This window comes from Toxorhynchites rutilus, chromosome 3 (assembly GCF_029784135.1).
Source record: "Toxorhynchites rutilus septentrionalis strain SRP chromosome 3, ASM2978413v1, whole genome shotgun sequence".
NCBI lineage: Eukaryota > Metazoa > Arthropoda > Insecta > Diptera > Culicidae > Toxorhynchites > Toxorhynchites rutilus.
Window position 1 is genome coordinate 236173345 of NC_073746.1, and position 15575 is coordinate 236188919.

General features: G+C 38.8%; 1 protein-coding gene across 3 annotated transcripts in view; it reads right to left on the reverse strand.

The window, feature by feature from the left end:
- LOC129775684 (uncharacterized) overlaps positions 1-15575 on the reverse strand; it is a 135744-nt gene that overhangs the window by 53007 nt on the left and 67162 nt on the right. The window contains exons 1-3 of one of the 3 annotated variants that reach the window (XM_055780697.1): positions 15002-15037; positions 12032-12096; positions 8006-8095 (exon numbers count right to left, since the gene is read on the reverse strand). In XM_055780697.1, the coding sequence (XP_055636672.1) occupies positions 8006-8095; positions 12032-12070 (129 nt within the window). In that variant the 5' untranslated portion in view covers positions 12071-12096; positions 15002-15037. Of the gene's footprint in view, positions 1-8005; positions 8096-8659; positions 9041-12031; positions 12097-15001; positions 15038-15575 lie in introns of those variants that run through there. The other 2 variants (XM_055780696.1, XM_055780698.1) reach the window with 2 other exon arrangements.

Sequence of the window (15575 nt, forward strand, 5' to 3'; positions counted from 1 at the left end):
ATGACAAACGGTGTGGACTCTGCGCTTAATTGTACAAATTTCTCAAAACCTTCCAATGGTGCACTTGTTGGGTATATACTCGTATACTTGGCAATATGTTCGAAGCAATAAGTCATAAACTACCAATGGTTGTCATAATTGGCAGGTGTTTCGATGTGACCGTATGCAAAATGGTCTCTCCTGCCATCGCTTCCAGCCCAGCTCCGGTGAGCGTAAAACATATGTTCAGTGCTTGGGTCCTAATGTTTTCGAAAAGGAGAGACGTCAGCGGGAGCTGCGAGGGCAGGAGAAAAAAAAGCTCATGACTCAAATCGCTCTCGCTTTACGGCATAATTTATGTGACACACTAATAGATTTAGTGAACTTTAAATGGGTGCCTATATTTGCGAATAGTTCGCATGTTCGCTCCGGTGAGAGATATGATAATATTGGAACATGTGCACAACTTCTACCTTCTTCTTGGGCTGTTTCCCCCTCCACTTGGACATGATCCGCACACGAGGTCCTGATCGTTGTCACCGAGCAAACCGGGCGCGCGTAGATACATTCGTACATAAATGCGATATTGGGAAATGAAACCGAGGACAGGTTCACTGCATTCGAGTAAATGATAGAGATGGTTAGGAGGAACTTAGGGACGATTGCAAAGTGGCTGTTTGGAAATACAACATCAGCACTAATCTGTTGAAAAGAATTGAAAACTTAACTAGAAGGCGAACTTAAGGTTTTGTCCTGAAATGACATAATACATAACTAAAAGTAAACAACTGTCAATGACTAACCTAAGTACGTTTTTCAAGAAAAACTTGCGAAACAATGAATAAATCTAAACGATCTACTCACTTCCCACACGAACTGATTTTCGAAGAGACTTGTTCTTCATTTTAAAATTCTCTGTTCGTAGGTTCGAGGGCCAATCTTCATCTAATTATCGGACTAAGTGCAGTGTCCTTTTCGTCCTCCAGTATCAGCCGGCATATCCGTTTGATGGCAGTGATGATCATCATGGGACGGATCTCTCTCAGATGAGTGATCCAACCATTAGTACTTCGTTCAAGAACGAACCGCCGCCATAACAAGACGTGTCGTAGACTATGGATGGTCATACGCTCGGTTCATGTGTTCAAAACTATTCTTCCTGGTATGTTACAGCATTACTGCCGTATTTTACTATTACCTGACAAGCTTTTTGCCAGAAAACGGAAATCCTGAGCAGCGACAGTTTTCTAACTTGATTAGAACGTCCTCTCGAACAGGTAGATATCCTCGGTATATCCTCGGAATTTCTAGAAATGCCTAGAATTTCTAGAAAATTGGAAGTGTTCTTCAAATATTGCTTCAAAAATTATTTCTAGAAATTTCTAGAATTTCTAGAAAATTGGAAGTGTTCTTCAAATATTGCTTCTCTTACAACGGAACAACGTTTTTGATGAACTAATCTCAACGGATTCTAAGGGTTGTATGCTCGTTTATAAGTAAGAGAAAGGAGAATGGGCGAGTGGATTTGGGGAAGTGATGCGGGTTAAATATTTACATTAGCTTACGATAACGACTAGCTAAGTTGCCATAATAACATCTGTGTACCCGGTCTGAAACAATCTTTTTATCTGTATTGAAATCTGTATTAAATTTGTAAGCCAAATTTTGAAGCATAATTTTAGCTCTAGTATCATTGATTGGCAAAGTTATGATTGATTAGACCAGGGGTTCTCAAAGTGGTCGATATCGACCTATTGGGGTCGATACCTGAAAATCGCTTATGCAAATAAAGCAATATTCCAATTTAAATGTTATTCGGGTGACAATTAGTCAAGCTTTTGTAAAAAATCCTCACATAAAGAGGATTTAAAAGGTTAAGGCTCCTCATCTTACCCCTTCTCATATCGGAAGACGTCTGAGTTTTGCCAAAGCTCACATGAACTGTGGGACAGTGGGACATGGTATGTTGTGACAAAGAATGGTTTCAGCGGATACTGGCGTGATTTACGGAAGAAGGAACAGTAGTTTTCAACCAGGTATTTTGGTGAGGTCTCGTGCATGGTTTGGGCAGGATTCTGTGCAACCGGAGAGCTCAAGATAGCTTTCACATCATTCAAGGATTATATACATGTTCTGGAATCCTCTCTCCTACCGTTTTTGCATGGATATCGTTACAAAAAAAGTCACATTTCAGCAACAATGCTACTACAGGGAAACTTCGATATAACGTACCCTCGTTATAACGTACCCTCGATATAACGTCACTCGATATAACGTACACATTTCCAAAGTGTAAAGGAAATTTTTTTTCAATATTTTATATAACAATGAATAACCTGTATTGTGATGCTAAAACAAGTTTTGTACCTTCGATCAATCCCGAAATACAGCTGGTTTTGTGATTCCGGATTCTAAATGAATCAAGCTTTAATCATCAGTACGGAGGGAAACATCATGAGAAAGACTGGCTTCGTCTTCTGATTGAAGTTATTCATTAACTTTACCAAAACAGCAACACAATAATGTATTATAGACTACGTTTGTGAGTACTTTATTATGCTTCGATATAACGTACAATTCGATACAACGTACAATTGGAAAGTGAAATGTACGTTATATCGAAGATTACCTGTATTCATATCAGCAAGGAAACTAAGAAATGGATTAAGGACCAAAAACTAAATTTTTTGGACTGGTCGGCTCGCTCTCCAGATTTGAATCCTTTTGAAAATCTTAGGGAAATCCTTGTACGCAGAATCTACACCGAGGGAAAACGGTACACCACGATTGAAGTGCTCAAAGTCGCAATTCCGGAAACATGGAAAAATATCGAGAAATTCGTTCAGCAGCATTTGGTAAACAGTATTCCGACACGAAACGTTATTAGCCGAAATGGCAAAGTTGCCAATTATTGACATGCGAATCAGTCGATCGTTTTGAGTTTTTCATTGATAATACTTATGAATTTTGAAATGGTCATATAGAAACTGGACAGCTGAAACTATCGTATTTAAGCACAATAAATAAACAAACAACTCTTTTGAACGAAATTGATGTTTAATATACTTTATTCTAAGCATTCAACAATGTATGAATGTATCTTGTTGAAATTCTAACTGTTTGTGTTGCAACGAAATAGAATCAGGGTGGTCTTATAGAAGTTGGACAGAGTGTAGTTCAAAAAACAATAAAATAGGTCATCAAGTGATTCAAATGGTTCAAACTCCGCTTCATCTGTTGGTTTTATTCGTGGTTGAATCTCTCTAGGTTATGTGTAACGACGGATTCCAGTGAGAGCCATTTTATTCCGGGCGAATTCAGCATTTTCAATGCGAAGCGATTAACTCAATCCAGTAATTATTGAAGCTGAAATATTTCCTTATTGAGTTTGTTCGCGACCAAGGCGCGAATGTTTAGCAAGTGTTCCCTATTTCCAAATTCCATGTCCATTCCTATCCTTTTTCCCATACAAACCACTCGTTTCCCTCTGAAATGCAATGTGTGGTGCACGAACGACAGCAGCATTTACTGATGCCGAACACATACAACCAAAAATGTGAGAGCGAATCGATGCACACCAATTCAATATATCATTCCAAATCCAACCATTTACCGAAGAACATCGCGTAATAAATCCCTGTTTAGAAGTACTCCAGAGATTTTAATTTCCCAAGTGTATAAATCCAAAGAGCGTTGCTGTAAATCTGAGCTATCATCATCCAGGCGTCCTTCATCCGAAGGATCCGCCTCTACCTCAATGATGTGATCCACCAGAGTTAATCCCTTCTTTCTGCTTTTAGCTGTGTCAAAGATAACTGTAAATGTTTAGACCGCAATGTGTTTTTCTAATACGGACTAGACTGATTATCTAGTCTGCCAAGGCCTTCTAGAATTCATTGCAGTTTACGGAAATACCGTTCTGAATCATATTTCGGACACTTTGCAATAAAATCTTGAAATACATAATGCCCCGATGATATAACTATAAAACTAATTTCACAATTGATTCTTTAGAGTAACCTCTTGGTTTCACTATCATTTTATATGAGAATTACATTTGATTTATAACATAAAAGGCAAAAATCTAATTGTGCTACCCATTATCGTTTGTGTTTGACGTTCGCTTAGCGTTAGTATGTGGAATTCAACCGTTCATTAATATTTAGACTGCTCTCGTATTTAATCAGTTCTCATAATCGTTATCAGTTCACTGTTATTGCTTAGTAAGTGTTTCGCAGTTGACTATGAAATATAATAAAATATAATGTAATTTTCCTTAAAAAAAAAGGGTAGGTTATATCTATGATACAACCGCAAGGTTGACGTGGGACTACCTTGGCTTAGCAATCATTCGTTTGTATTGATTATATTCTTGATTGAATGAAACAGTTTCCAAATTCAATTGAATTCAATACCCCCGATTTACATGTATCTGCAATGCCAATTTCCCCAAGCTCCATGGATTTGAAGTCTGTGTTAGGGAAACACATTTCAATCGGAACAAAAATACCCCCAACTTACATGAATTTGAAATGCCGATTTCCTCCAGGCACCTTGGTTTAGAAACCTCTGTTAGGGAACACATTTCGGTGGGAACAAAAGCTCCCGCTACTTTCATATGTTTGCAATGCCGATTTCTCCATCGCTGCTTGGTTTTGAAGTCTGTGTTAGGGAACATTTTTCTATTGAAAAATAACATTTTGTATGTTGCAATAGATGCGTAGAAATATTCCCTATCAATTGATGCAAACATCTTTCCGATCCAGTAAGAAATGTTCGAGTTATAAGCAATCGAAATCTTTCATTTTTTCCTGCATGTCTTGTGTTTAGGTTTTCATTTTACCCCCATATATTCCGTTTAGACGTAGTCCCACGTCAAAAAAATCAAAACAAAGAGTCTGAAATTTGAATCGAACTTTTTTCTTACGACTCATATTTCGGACAGTTGAAATTGGTGATATTATGGATGCAAAGCGTAGATTCATTTTGCGCATCAACATATTTTGAAGCCTTGTATAAATGAAACACGTGTTTTTCAACTGCAGACCAGCGGTTATATATGAGGAAAGCTGAATAATTAGTAGACAATGAACAACTGGATGAACTTCTTCTAACTATGTTGCCGTGTATCCTGGCAACTCATCAACTCACGGTAAAAGTAATCCTCGCGATACTCCTGCAATAGCCACAAACGAGTCCTGGGATATGTTGTACAAGGAAGTAGAACTTCGAAGAAATTGATTGAAATGACGAAGCGCTAGAGACTTGAGGAAAGAAAAAGGCAAATTGAGTTTAAACGGAAAGAAAAAGAAATCCAAGTCGAGAAAGCAGGAAGAACGGAAGAAGCAGCAAGAAAAACTTAAAGAACTGAAAAAAACAGATGAAAATTCAAGAACTAAGAAAGCGAAATTGCAATAAAAGGATAATGACAAAATGAATGAAATCGTATAACAACAATAAATAATCATGATTCATGTTCTGTGAATAACCTGGAATTATTTTATTACTTTGAACATAAAATAACTTGAATTCAAATATATAATTATCATTTAAGCAATATACCCTTAGAGTATTTTAAATCATGAAGCTACTATAACATAAAGAAACACCAATAAACGACAACCATTTTGGTTAAAAAAGGGCAAGAGGTAAATGCTTGCAAATATCTCAAAAGAGATTGTTGAAAATCATTTGAAGTTAATTAAAAAACAAGTGGTAAAAGTTCTATTTTAATTTTACAAGCCATCAATGGTTGTAGAACATTTTTAACACCTTTGTGTGTGCATGAAAGGTTGCAGTATACATTTAGACAGGGCAAGTCGTTGTTATTTTCGCATATTTCGTCATTTTGTTGCATTAGTAATTGTACAGAAATATAAATTGAACTCAAAACCACAAAAACCCATGTTCGAATTCACTCTGTCCGAAATTTGATTTTTTTTATAAATAGGGCCCGAAGTTTGATTCTTATTCGCCTCAATTTAAAAACGTCTTTATTCGTTATTTTTTGATGTTTTGAATCTAATAGGAACCTTAGTAGAAAGCTTAAAAGCATATTGAATTTATTTATACAAAATATAAACCAAATAATACCTGTGCATAAAGTTTAGATCTGTTTTCTGCATCAAATGCCTTAAGTGTCCGAAATATGATTCAGAACGGTATATGGAAAATTAGAAGCTCTATTTTCAACGCTTTTTTAACATATTAACTAAAGGGTGTGTCACATCAAATTGCATCACGGAAAAAACGCTGTAGAAATTTAATTTTTAGGAATTATATCTTCAGCTTTCGCTTATAATCAGATAAGAGTGTATAGATCACGTTGGCCATGCTTCACTGTCAATTTTTCGTAAATTTGGAAAAATGTCGTCGAACGAAAAAGAGCGTCGTGAATTAATCCTGCGCACTCATTTCGAGAATCCGGAGTTGTCACATCGGGACATCGGTAAGATGCTGGGAATCGTCCAATCCACGGTCAGCAGAGTACTAAAACGATACTTCGAGAACCTAACCATCGACCGGAAGGTGAAGAACGGCAAAAATGGATGCTCCGTCAGTGAAAAAGATCACAAGCGCGTAGTTAAGCAGTTTAGACGTGATCCGAGAAGTTCGGTCCGGGATGTCGCCAATAAGCTGAATTTGTCAAGTTCATTCGTCCAGCGGACCAAGCAGCGGGAGGGCCTGCGTACATACAAGGTTCAGAAGGCTCCTAACCGCGACGAAAGGCAAAACATGGTGGGGAAGACGCGAGCCCGGAAGCTGTACACCGAAATGCTGACGAAGCCGCATTGCCTGGTAATGGACGACGAAACCTACGTCAAAGCGGACTTTCGTCAGCTGCCGGGCCTGTTTTTCTTCTCCGCAGAGGACAAATTCAGCGTTCCGGAGGAGATTCGCAAGCAGAAACTATCCAAGTTTGCCAAAAAGTACATGGTGTGGCAAGCGATCTGCTCTTGCGGAAAGCGGAGCGCCCCCTTCGTGATGACCGGCACGGTAAACGGGCAGGTTTACCTTAAGGAGTGCCTACAGAAGGGCTTACTACCACTATTGAAGCAGCACGAGGGCCCGACCATCTTCTGGCCGGATCTCGCTTCGTGCCACTATTCAAAGGACGTGTTGGAGTGGTACGAAGCCAACGGGGTCACCTTCGTACCAAAGGAAATGAACCCGCCCAACGCGCCGGAGCTTCGCCCAATAGAGAAATATTAGGCGATTATGAAGCAGGCCCTCCGGAAGAACCCAAAAGTTGTCAAATCGGAGGCGGACTTCAAGAGAAAATGGATTTCTGTTCAAAAAAAACTACAATCTGACGTTGTACAGAACCTTATGGACGGGGTAAAGAGGAAGGTGCGAGCATACGGGCTTGGGCTCGAAGTATGAATAAAAAGAAAATGCCAAAAGTTGTTTAATAGTTTTTATTTTACTGTCTAAAATTTTCAAAAGGATCGGTCTACTGGGCGAATTTCTACAGCGTTTTTTCCGTGATGCAATTTGATGTGACACACCCTTTATGAGAAATTGTATAATTGTATTGCAATAGATTGTATTGGATGGTACAGAAACATCATGAATGCTTTATTGAGTGAACTTTTAGTATTTAGTCGGAAATCCATTACTTTTCAATACAGCTTAGCAACGTCTTGGCAGCTTCTGGCATGTTTCTACTTGAATAGCATACCAAGCTTTTTGAATCGCGTTCCACAACTCGACCCGTTTTTTGTGTTTTATATTCACAATATTTCTCTTGACCTCGTTCCAAAGATTTTTTATTGGGTTGAGGTCCGGAGCAGTGTTGCCACATTTTCATCTGTACCAGAGGCGGTAAAAATCTTTCTCATCTGTACTTTTTCTTCCAAAAATCGGTACCATCAGAAATATTCGTTGTAGGGAAAAATCTATGTTATTAGCATGAAAAAATTGCTTATTTATTTACTAGAAATATGTACTCAAAACTATGTAACTAAAAATCGAATCGCACACATGTCACGCGATTCAAATAAGAAATTTTTCAAATCACACTTACCATGGAATGTCCTAAATACTCGGCAGCATTGTCGGAGATATAGAGTAGTTTCCCGTTCTGCGTCAGCATCATCAGAAAACCAGACATGGCCTGAAACGAGAGAAAGAAGCATGGAGTAAGAATGAACGGTGCGTTATAATAATCAAACCAAGATTAAAAACAACCACTTAAAAGGGAACCCCGGCAGACACTTTAAGCCTGATCAATCAAAAGGTAAACGTGTGTAAATTGCCGCGCGCTGGTAGCCGTTAGCTTTAGCGTGAGCGGTGAGTAATTTTCACACGAGCTGTCATTTTTCGGGGCCATATATGTCAACAAAATTTCGAACCAATACCACATTAGTCATCGCGTGGATAATCGTATCGGAATTCTGGTGACTCTGGGCTGTGGATACTTCTCGACGTATGTTCGTTTCGTAACCCAAAATTCCTCGGATAGAAACTAATTCCCAATGTTGGGACCCGCTAAGGCGCCCCGTGTGCGCCATTCCATCATCCATCGACAGTCATCGATTCCGTGCATTCCAGTTCGCTCCGAAATAAAGCAATCCAATTGAAGCGGAGGGAAACAATCAACGGACAGAAAAACAAACCAGCGAAATCACACTGCAATCATCACATTCGCGATTCGATAATCGATTATTGTTTATTTTACCTTATTTTTTACACTCATCTCCCGTTCACTCTGTCGTTTTATTTCCTCCTTCAATTGCAGCAATGGCAGAAATTGCACAGCCGATTATTGCTGTTCTGAGCACTGCTCTGCGATGTCTGAAGTCACCATTATCCGCAACAATTCCAGATCTCAGTGGAATTACACTTATCTGCAGGCCTCCCCCGCGCACTCCGACGCCAACGTCAACGTGATGCAAATAATAATATATGCCGAACGCCACACTACTGCAATAACTCAAACCAATCGCGCGCAATTTGAGATTTACTCCGATTTTTGCGAATTTCCCATAGGGTTCACAACCCCGGCCGGATTCCGGGGGGTTCCATCTGACGGAATCGTCTTCGTTAGCAACGGTCAACGTTCGCCGGGAGCCCCTCGTTCTCCGCGTTCACTGCGCAAACAATCACTGCTGTATGTTTGTCTCGTAGAGCGACGCGAATCTGCCATCAGTTTGCTGTAAATATTAATAAATTTCCACCGTTTTACGTAATGCCTGGTCCCGGCTCGTACAGGGTAAAAAATATTGGTAGAACTAGACAAAACGGTAATTTATCTGTTCATTTATAAGCGGCACTCTCTCGTTGCGCGCTGCGCTCAGGTTTTGTTTTGTTCCAACTCGGATTTATTTGTTTGTCTGATTGTTCACGTCTGAGTTATTGAATTGTGTTTGCTGTTTCACGGGGGCTGGGGCACGGGAGGTGGTGGAAAATCGATGGTGATTATTGTATTTTTTTTATTACAACCAGATGATTCATCGGCATAGATAGCGAAAGATAGAGAATTGGCGGGAACCCCTTCTAGCGGGTCGAGAGCCCTATTATTGGGGTAATAAAAACGGTAAATATCCGTCCCGGGAGGTCATAGTGGTTCGATAGTATCACCGTCTTACGAATAGCAATTTTAATCGTGGAAGGTCCTATTCCCAGATAACCTCGATCAGCGGAGGCAAGGTGGAAAGTTCCTAAACCTCTCTTACAATAAAATATACTTCACAGAACTCCCCCTAAACTGGACTTTGTCGTTTTGAAATGTCGTATTGGAAGATCCTCAGAAATGTTCATTAACAATTCAACAGTCATCCAGCTAACAACCAGTCAGCGGCGGTGAATAGTTCCGTAATAGATATAAAGTCCTTTCTCAAGGCCGAGGGATGAGAGTTTTAGTCATGTTTTCCAAATTTTTAATATAAACAGAATAAGTTGAAGTCTCGTAAAGTCAGATAATTTATTCCATGTTCTGATTACAGATTTTTATGTCGTAGCCCAAATCCCAGATTCTAGTTGGAGATAGTTGATTTTTTTGTATAGATACGTGATACCTGATGTAGATACTGATTCGCATTTTTTAAATAGACATCCATGTTTACATTTTATGTTCTACATCGTAGATTCAAACATGCGATATATTCATCTTCATATTCTACATCATAGATTAGGATATTAGGATATCAGATTGTCACCCACGACTATGGCAGTTGTCAGGTAACACATTATTAAGTGGAGAGGATACAATATCGCTGTTTGCGTATAGCTTTAGGGTGTTTGCATTCGACACATACGATGAATCTCGAAGTTTTGGCGGGAGTACCCCGCTTACTCATCGGCTCTCAGAATTGTCTGACAGATTTCCGTTCCCAGATCATGAAACCATTAGTGATTGATAATTTCGAAAATCTACTACAAATGATTCCTCAGACAAGTTTTACATCCTTATATCGTGAGGACTTAACTCACGAAGTGCACTCTTCACCAGGCATCTCCATCTAAGTTTGCTTCCCGTACTTTTGAAATATGCAAATTTATGGAATCCCAGATTATATACCCTCCGATGTAATTCCGCCGATCTTCTCGGCGAAATTTCGCGAAGTTGGATTTGATAGAATGTTCTTCACCATTAACCCTATCACGACCAAGCCGTAAAAATGATTTGTTTTTAACGAAAGCCACTGTTGTAATGATTGACGCTAAAGAAATCCTAAAGAATGTTCTAGAATAATTTTTTCCCATCTTCCATTTTCCCGGAAATGACTGTTGGCCAAAACCCGCCAACGTTCGATTTTTCTGGCTGTTATTTTCCTGTAGGAGACTCAATCGAAGGATTTTTGACCTATATCACAATGTATGTTCTTTTATCAAAGTAATAGCGTAGAAAAGTTCACATATATTTCTATTTTATTGGGTTTTTTAATTGAAATTGAACACACCTTCCAAACATACTCGCTTTATATCGAATTTATTGCCCAATAAAGTTATACAAAATTGAATGAACTTGATAGTAAGTGATAGGCAATTAAATTAAGCTATCTTTTGGTGCAAAAACATTAACATATGGTTGCTTTCCAAAGGCATGAAAAATTATCAAAGTTGCTGTTCGATTTTTCGAACGCTTGGCCTAAAATGAGTTAACAATATTTCTATTCACATAACATCTCCAGATTCAATGTTACAAACCGCTAAATCCTAGTGTTGTGACTCGTACCGGGGTCAATCCTACCGAAAGACGAACCAAAACACAAACGCAATCATTGCACTGTTCAATTTAATTGAACCCGACACGCGATAGCTCTGTATCAATCATTTGAAGCAGAGATTCAATCCTCCCCGAGAAAGAGAGAGAGAGGGATTAACACTTTACGAAGGTCTTTCCGGTAATTTGTCCAACCGTAGCATAATCGTTCCGATTCATCCCATCTCATCCGATTGCGAAGTACAAATCCACCCGATTGTGGGCTTGTTGGTGTAAGCGCAATTTAACATAATTGAAGCATTTGTTACCGCGCGAATGGCACGTGATGTGCGTAATTATTCAATTCTTCTGCGAGAGCAAACGAGGGGAGTCAATCTCGTATTCCCGTATACAAACAATCGTTTCATCACCTTAACACCGCCAATCCCCCCCGCCGATGTTCAGACAGTCATTTCTATTTTTTTTGAAACCTGAAGAGTGTAAAAGGATAATAATGGATGCCCAAATCAATCATCGCTGCCGGGTCAGTGATGATGATCGTCAATATACACAGTTTTGATGAAGCAAAGAAAGATGAAAAACACTAAAATGAAATGAAATGAGTACGAAATCGAAAACAAGAGCAAGTCGTAGCTCTGGCAACTCATTAATATTCGATCACAAACATTGGGGCGGAATCGATGGCTAATGACAGATATGTAGTTCCAAAATGCCACCTTTATTCCCACGGTTAGCGAGTCTGGTTTCACGAAGGTGGGAATGCTTGTGGAGTTGACGAAAAAGCTAATTAATCGTTTGATGCGAAATGAACAGTTAATCTACACGAAAGCTCGTTCAGTAACCGAAAATTCCAGGTGCCCAAGTGCGAAAAAATACGTTTCTTACCTTCGAGAATCCTATATTTGGCGTGGGAGCTGTGTGCATTCCAATGTCAATACTGCGTTTGAACACTGCAAGGAAAAATCAAGAAGAAAGATAGGATATTAAATGCCTCAAAATAAGCGGTTGAGCAGATAACGATCATAGTACATACTACATAAAATTTTTCTTTACACATTGTAGAAGCGATAATGAGCGTCCGTAGAGTACATAACATGTAACCGAAATCAGAGTTAATTAAACGTATTATTGGAAGTGCAAATAAGGGTAATGAATAATTCTACCCAACGGGAAGATAAAGAGTGCGGTTAAATAATATATTGTTTACCGGGAAAGAAAAATGACATTGTGATTTTGAGCCAACGCCGTAGTTGTATGATGGAATGATGAACGAAGACGGTTTTCAGTGCTGGTCCCTGTGGAAAAGACAAGACCTGCAAGATGAGCGGTAATAAATGGACTAGACTGGTGGTGCAAAATTGTAACGGATATGTTTCAACAGCTAATGAAAGCATTACAAATTAACTATCATTAGCAGGAGTTTGGACGTTCAAAAAGGTTTTAGCAAAAAGATGCACCGAGCAGAACATGATGAGAGTTTAGACAAATTGATTTCCTGAGATTGTAAGGAAGCAAATTTTTTTGTCTACTGATATCTTGTAGGAAACAGAAATGCGTTTTCAATGCTAAAGTCGATGTGATGTTAGACATCACAATGTGTCTCATAAAAAAATGACAAAATTCTTCCTAGAGGTTCTTTTTTCGTGATTGAAAAACATCATTCAAACATGTATTTTGGTCATTTCCAAAATAATCACTCGATATGTACACCTTATAAATTTTCGCATTATCATAACTCTCTGTGAAAATACAACAATGTGTGAAAATACAAAAGAATTTGAAAAAAATGGAAATCATAGTTATTTCGATGCGATTCGAATTCGGGAACCCACCTCCATAACATAGTTCTCTGGTATTGAAGCCCACGCCTTGGCGATGGAAGCTTTATAAGAATCGATATTTGGGTGTGAGGATCCAAAAGCCTTCGCTTCAATATTCTCCTACAGGGTGGGCCATTTAAAGTGGAAGCATCTGGCAACCCCATAACTTTTGACAGAGATGTCAGATTAACAAATGTCATACCGCGTTGGAAGCGTCATTTCAGTACAATTTAACCATGGAACAATACACACCTAAACAACGCACTGAAATTGTTCAGCTGTACATTCAAAATAACTTCTCAATTGTGTTAACTAAACGTGCGTGGAAAAATAAAAATAAAGTTAAAACATCGCCTGGAGACAACACTATACGTCGATTATATGCCAAATTTATATCGTCTGGTAGTGTTGGTAATGCCAGTCATCTGTCCAGACAACGACCAAGACGTTTCGACGAGAATATTGATGCCGTTCGAGCCAGTGTTGCAGAGACTCCATCGACATCAGGTCGCCATCGTTCGCGAGAGTTAGGCATCGCTCGAACCACTCTCCGACGCATAATTTGAAAATGTTTCCGTATAAAATTCAAATGGCTCAACAACTTAACCCATACAGCGGCTGCCACGACCAAATTATTGCGCGAAATGTTCCCCGGAAGATTAATATCGAAAAACGACGATTATGACTGGTCACCGAGATCACCTGATTTGACGCCTCCTGACTTTTTTTTATGGGGATATTTAAAATCCAAGGTATACACTGGTAAACCAAGGACCCTGGCTGCGCTGAAAGACAATATCCGACAAGAAATTGCTGCCATATCGGCCGAAACATTGGGCAAAGTGATGGAAAATGCCGAAAAAAGGGCACATTTTGCGGTCAAGGCCAGAGGCGGTCATTTACGAGATATCATAATCAAAAAGTAGTTAGAACAAATCTCCTTGGACCAAAATAAATGAATTCCAAAAAAAAAAAAATTTAAAATTCCACTTCTTTATTTTGCTATTGCAAAAACAAATCCTTCCACTTTAAATGGCCCACCCTGTATATTGAATTATCAGCGCTTCACCTTAGTCCTGGACGATGGTTTTAAGGGGGGACCCCGGTCTGGAAGGTCGAAAAAATCGACTTTTTTTCTCGCATTTTGGGAAGCTTATGCCCTCAGAAATGTTGTCCTAGAAGGATTTTTAGATATCCTCAAGGGATATTGCTGTGCGTATTTTCAAACTCGTTTTTCTCGAAATCATGTTTTTTCAGCTGGTGGTATGGATAATTCTTGATCTACTCGACCGATTTGGCTGATTTTTTTCGATCAGCATGTAAAAATTAATTATCTAAAGCGTTACATAACCGTTTTTTGATATCTCATTTATTCGATTTTTAATGAGCTGCCATTTTGGCAATTTCGAATTTCGAATTTTCAAAAACCACTATGTAACGCTTTAGGTATTGTCCTAAAGTTTCAAAATATTCTTTAAAATTCGTTCTGCGTCATCCCGTTGCTTCAGAACCATTACCACCGCTAAGGAACCGATTTTCAGACAGCATCTAAACATCAAGCTGTCAACAGCGGCATAAACTTTATTCGAGCACTCAAAAAAGTGGAAAATACATTTTCAAATATACCTTAAACAATAACCGAAATACCCGAACACTTAACTTTATTCCTAACATCCGAAAAAACACGAAAATTCATTTTTTTCGACCTTTCACACATTGGAGACATTTAAATTAACATTTAAGACAGTTTTGATCATTCGATGCATGGAGGATTTCAAGATACTCATTTCTTTAGCCAGCTTCCGAATGGATTTCGCTTTATCTGTTTGTCCGATTTCAACGCTTTTGCAGTGCTTGTGAATGTAGGTCGTTCACTACCCGTTTACCATGTAAGAAGAGAACGTTTCACGCGGTAAACTGGTTTAGATGGTATTCTACAACCACCACAATTTTCTTTGGCGATTTTTTTTCATTTATTTGCAACGTCTCGAATACTAAAAAACAATTCCACCGATTGGGCTTAAGCTGATAATACCTTAATCCATTTTCCATCCACTTATCAAATCAGAACACTGCACAAACACTATTTAACAAACGAAAACAAACATCCAACGGCTTATTAAGGCGATTAAGAGGTTCTGTGTCGTCTAATAAACAATAACTCAGGCCGTCCGTACACGGGTTGCCTTTACCTCAGCTGACAACTTAAGCTCAACTTCGATCTGCACATGAAGCGACTCGAAACTGATAGGTATCGTTATGTTTTGTCTGTCATCTTTAAATCGCAGACCATATCTCTGGAACTTTTGTGAAACAACAAACACAATGTGAACGAAATTTAAATGAAGTGTCCAAAAACTTTTGTGCCGCCTTAAAAGGTCAACCAACCCACCAACCAGCAAAAAGTGGTTTACGCAATAGAGAAGCGAAAAAACCTCTTTTATCTCCACACAGACCAGTTGAATTCCGACCGAGAAAGAGATCAGATCCAATATTATATCCAATCCATTTGTATAAACGTGAACGGTGATTAAACCAATTTAGAAATTATTAAATCGAAAAAGGTGTCTTTGAAGAAAATTACATCGCTGAAGGTGAAATAAATAAAA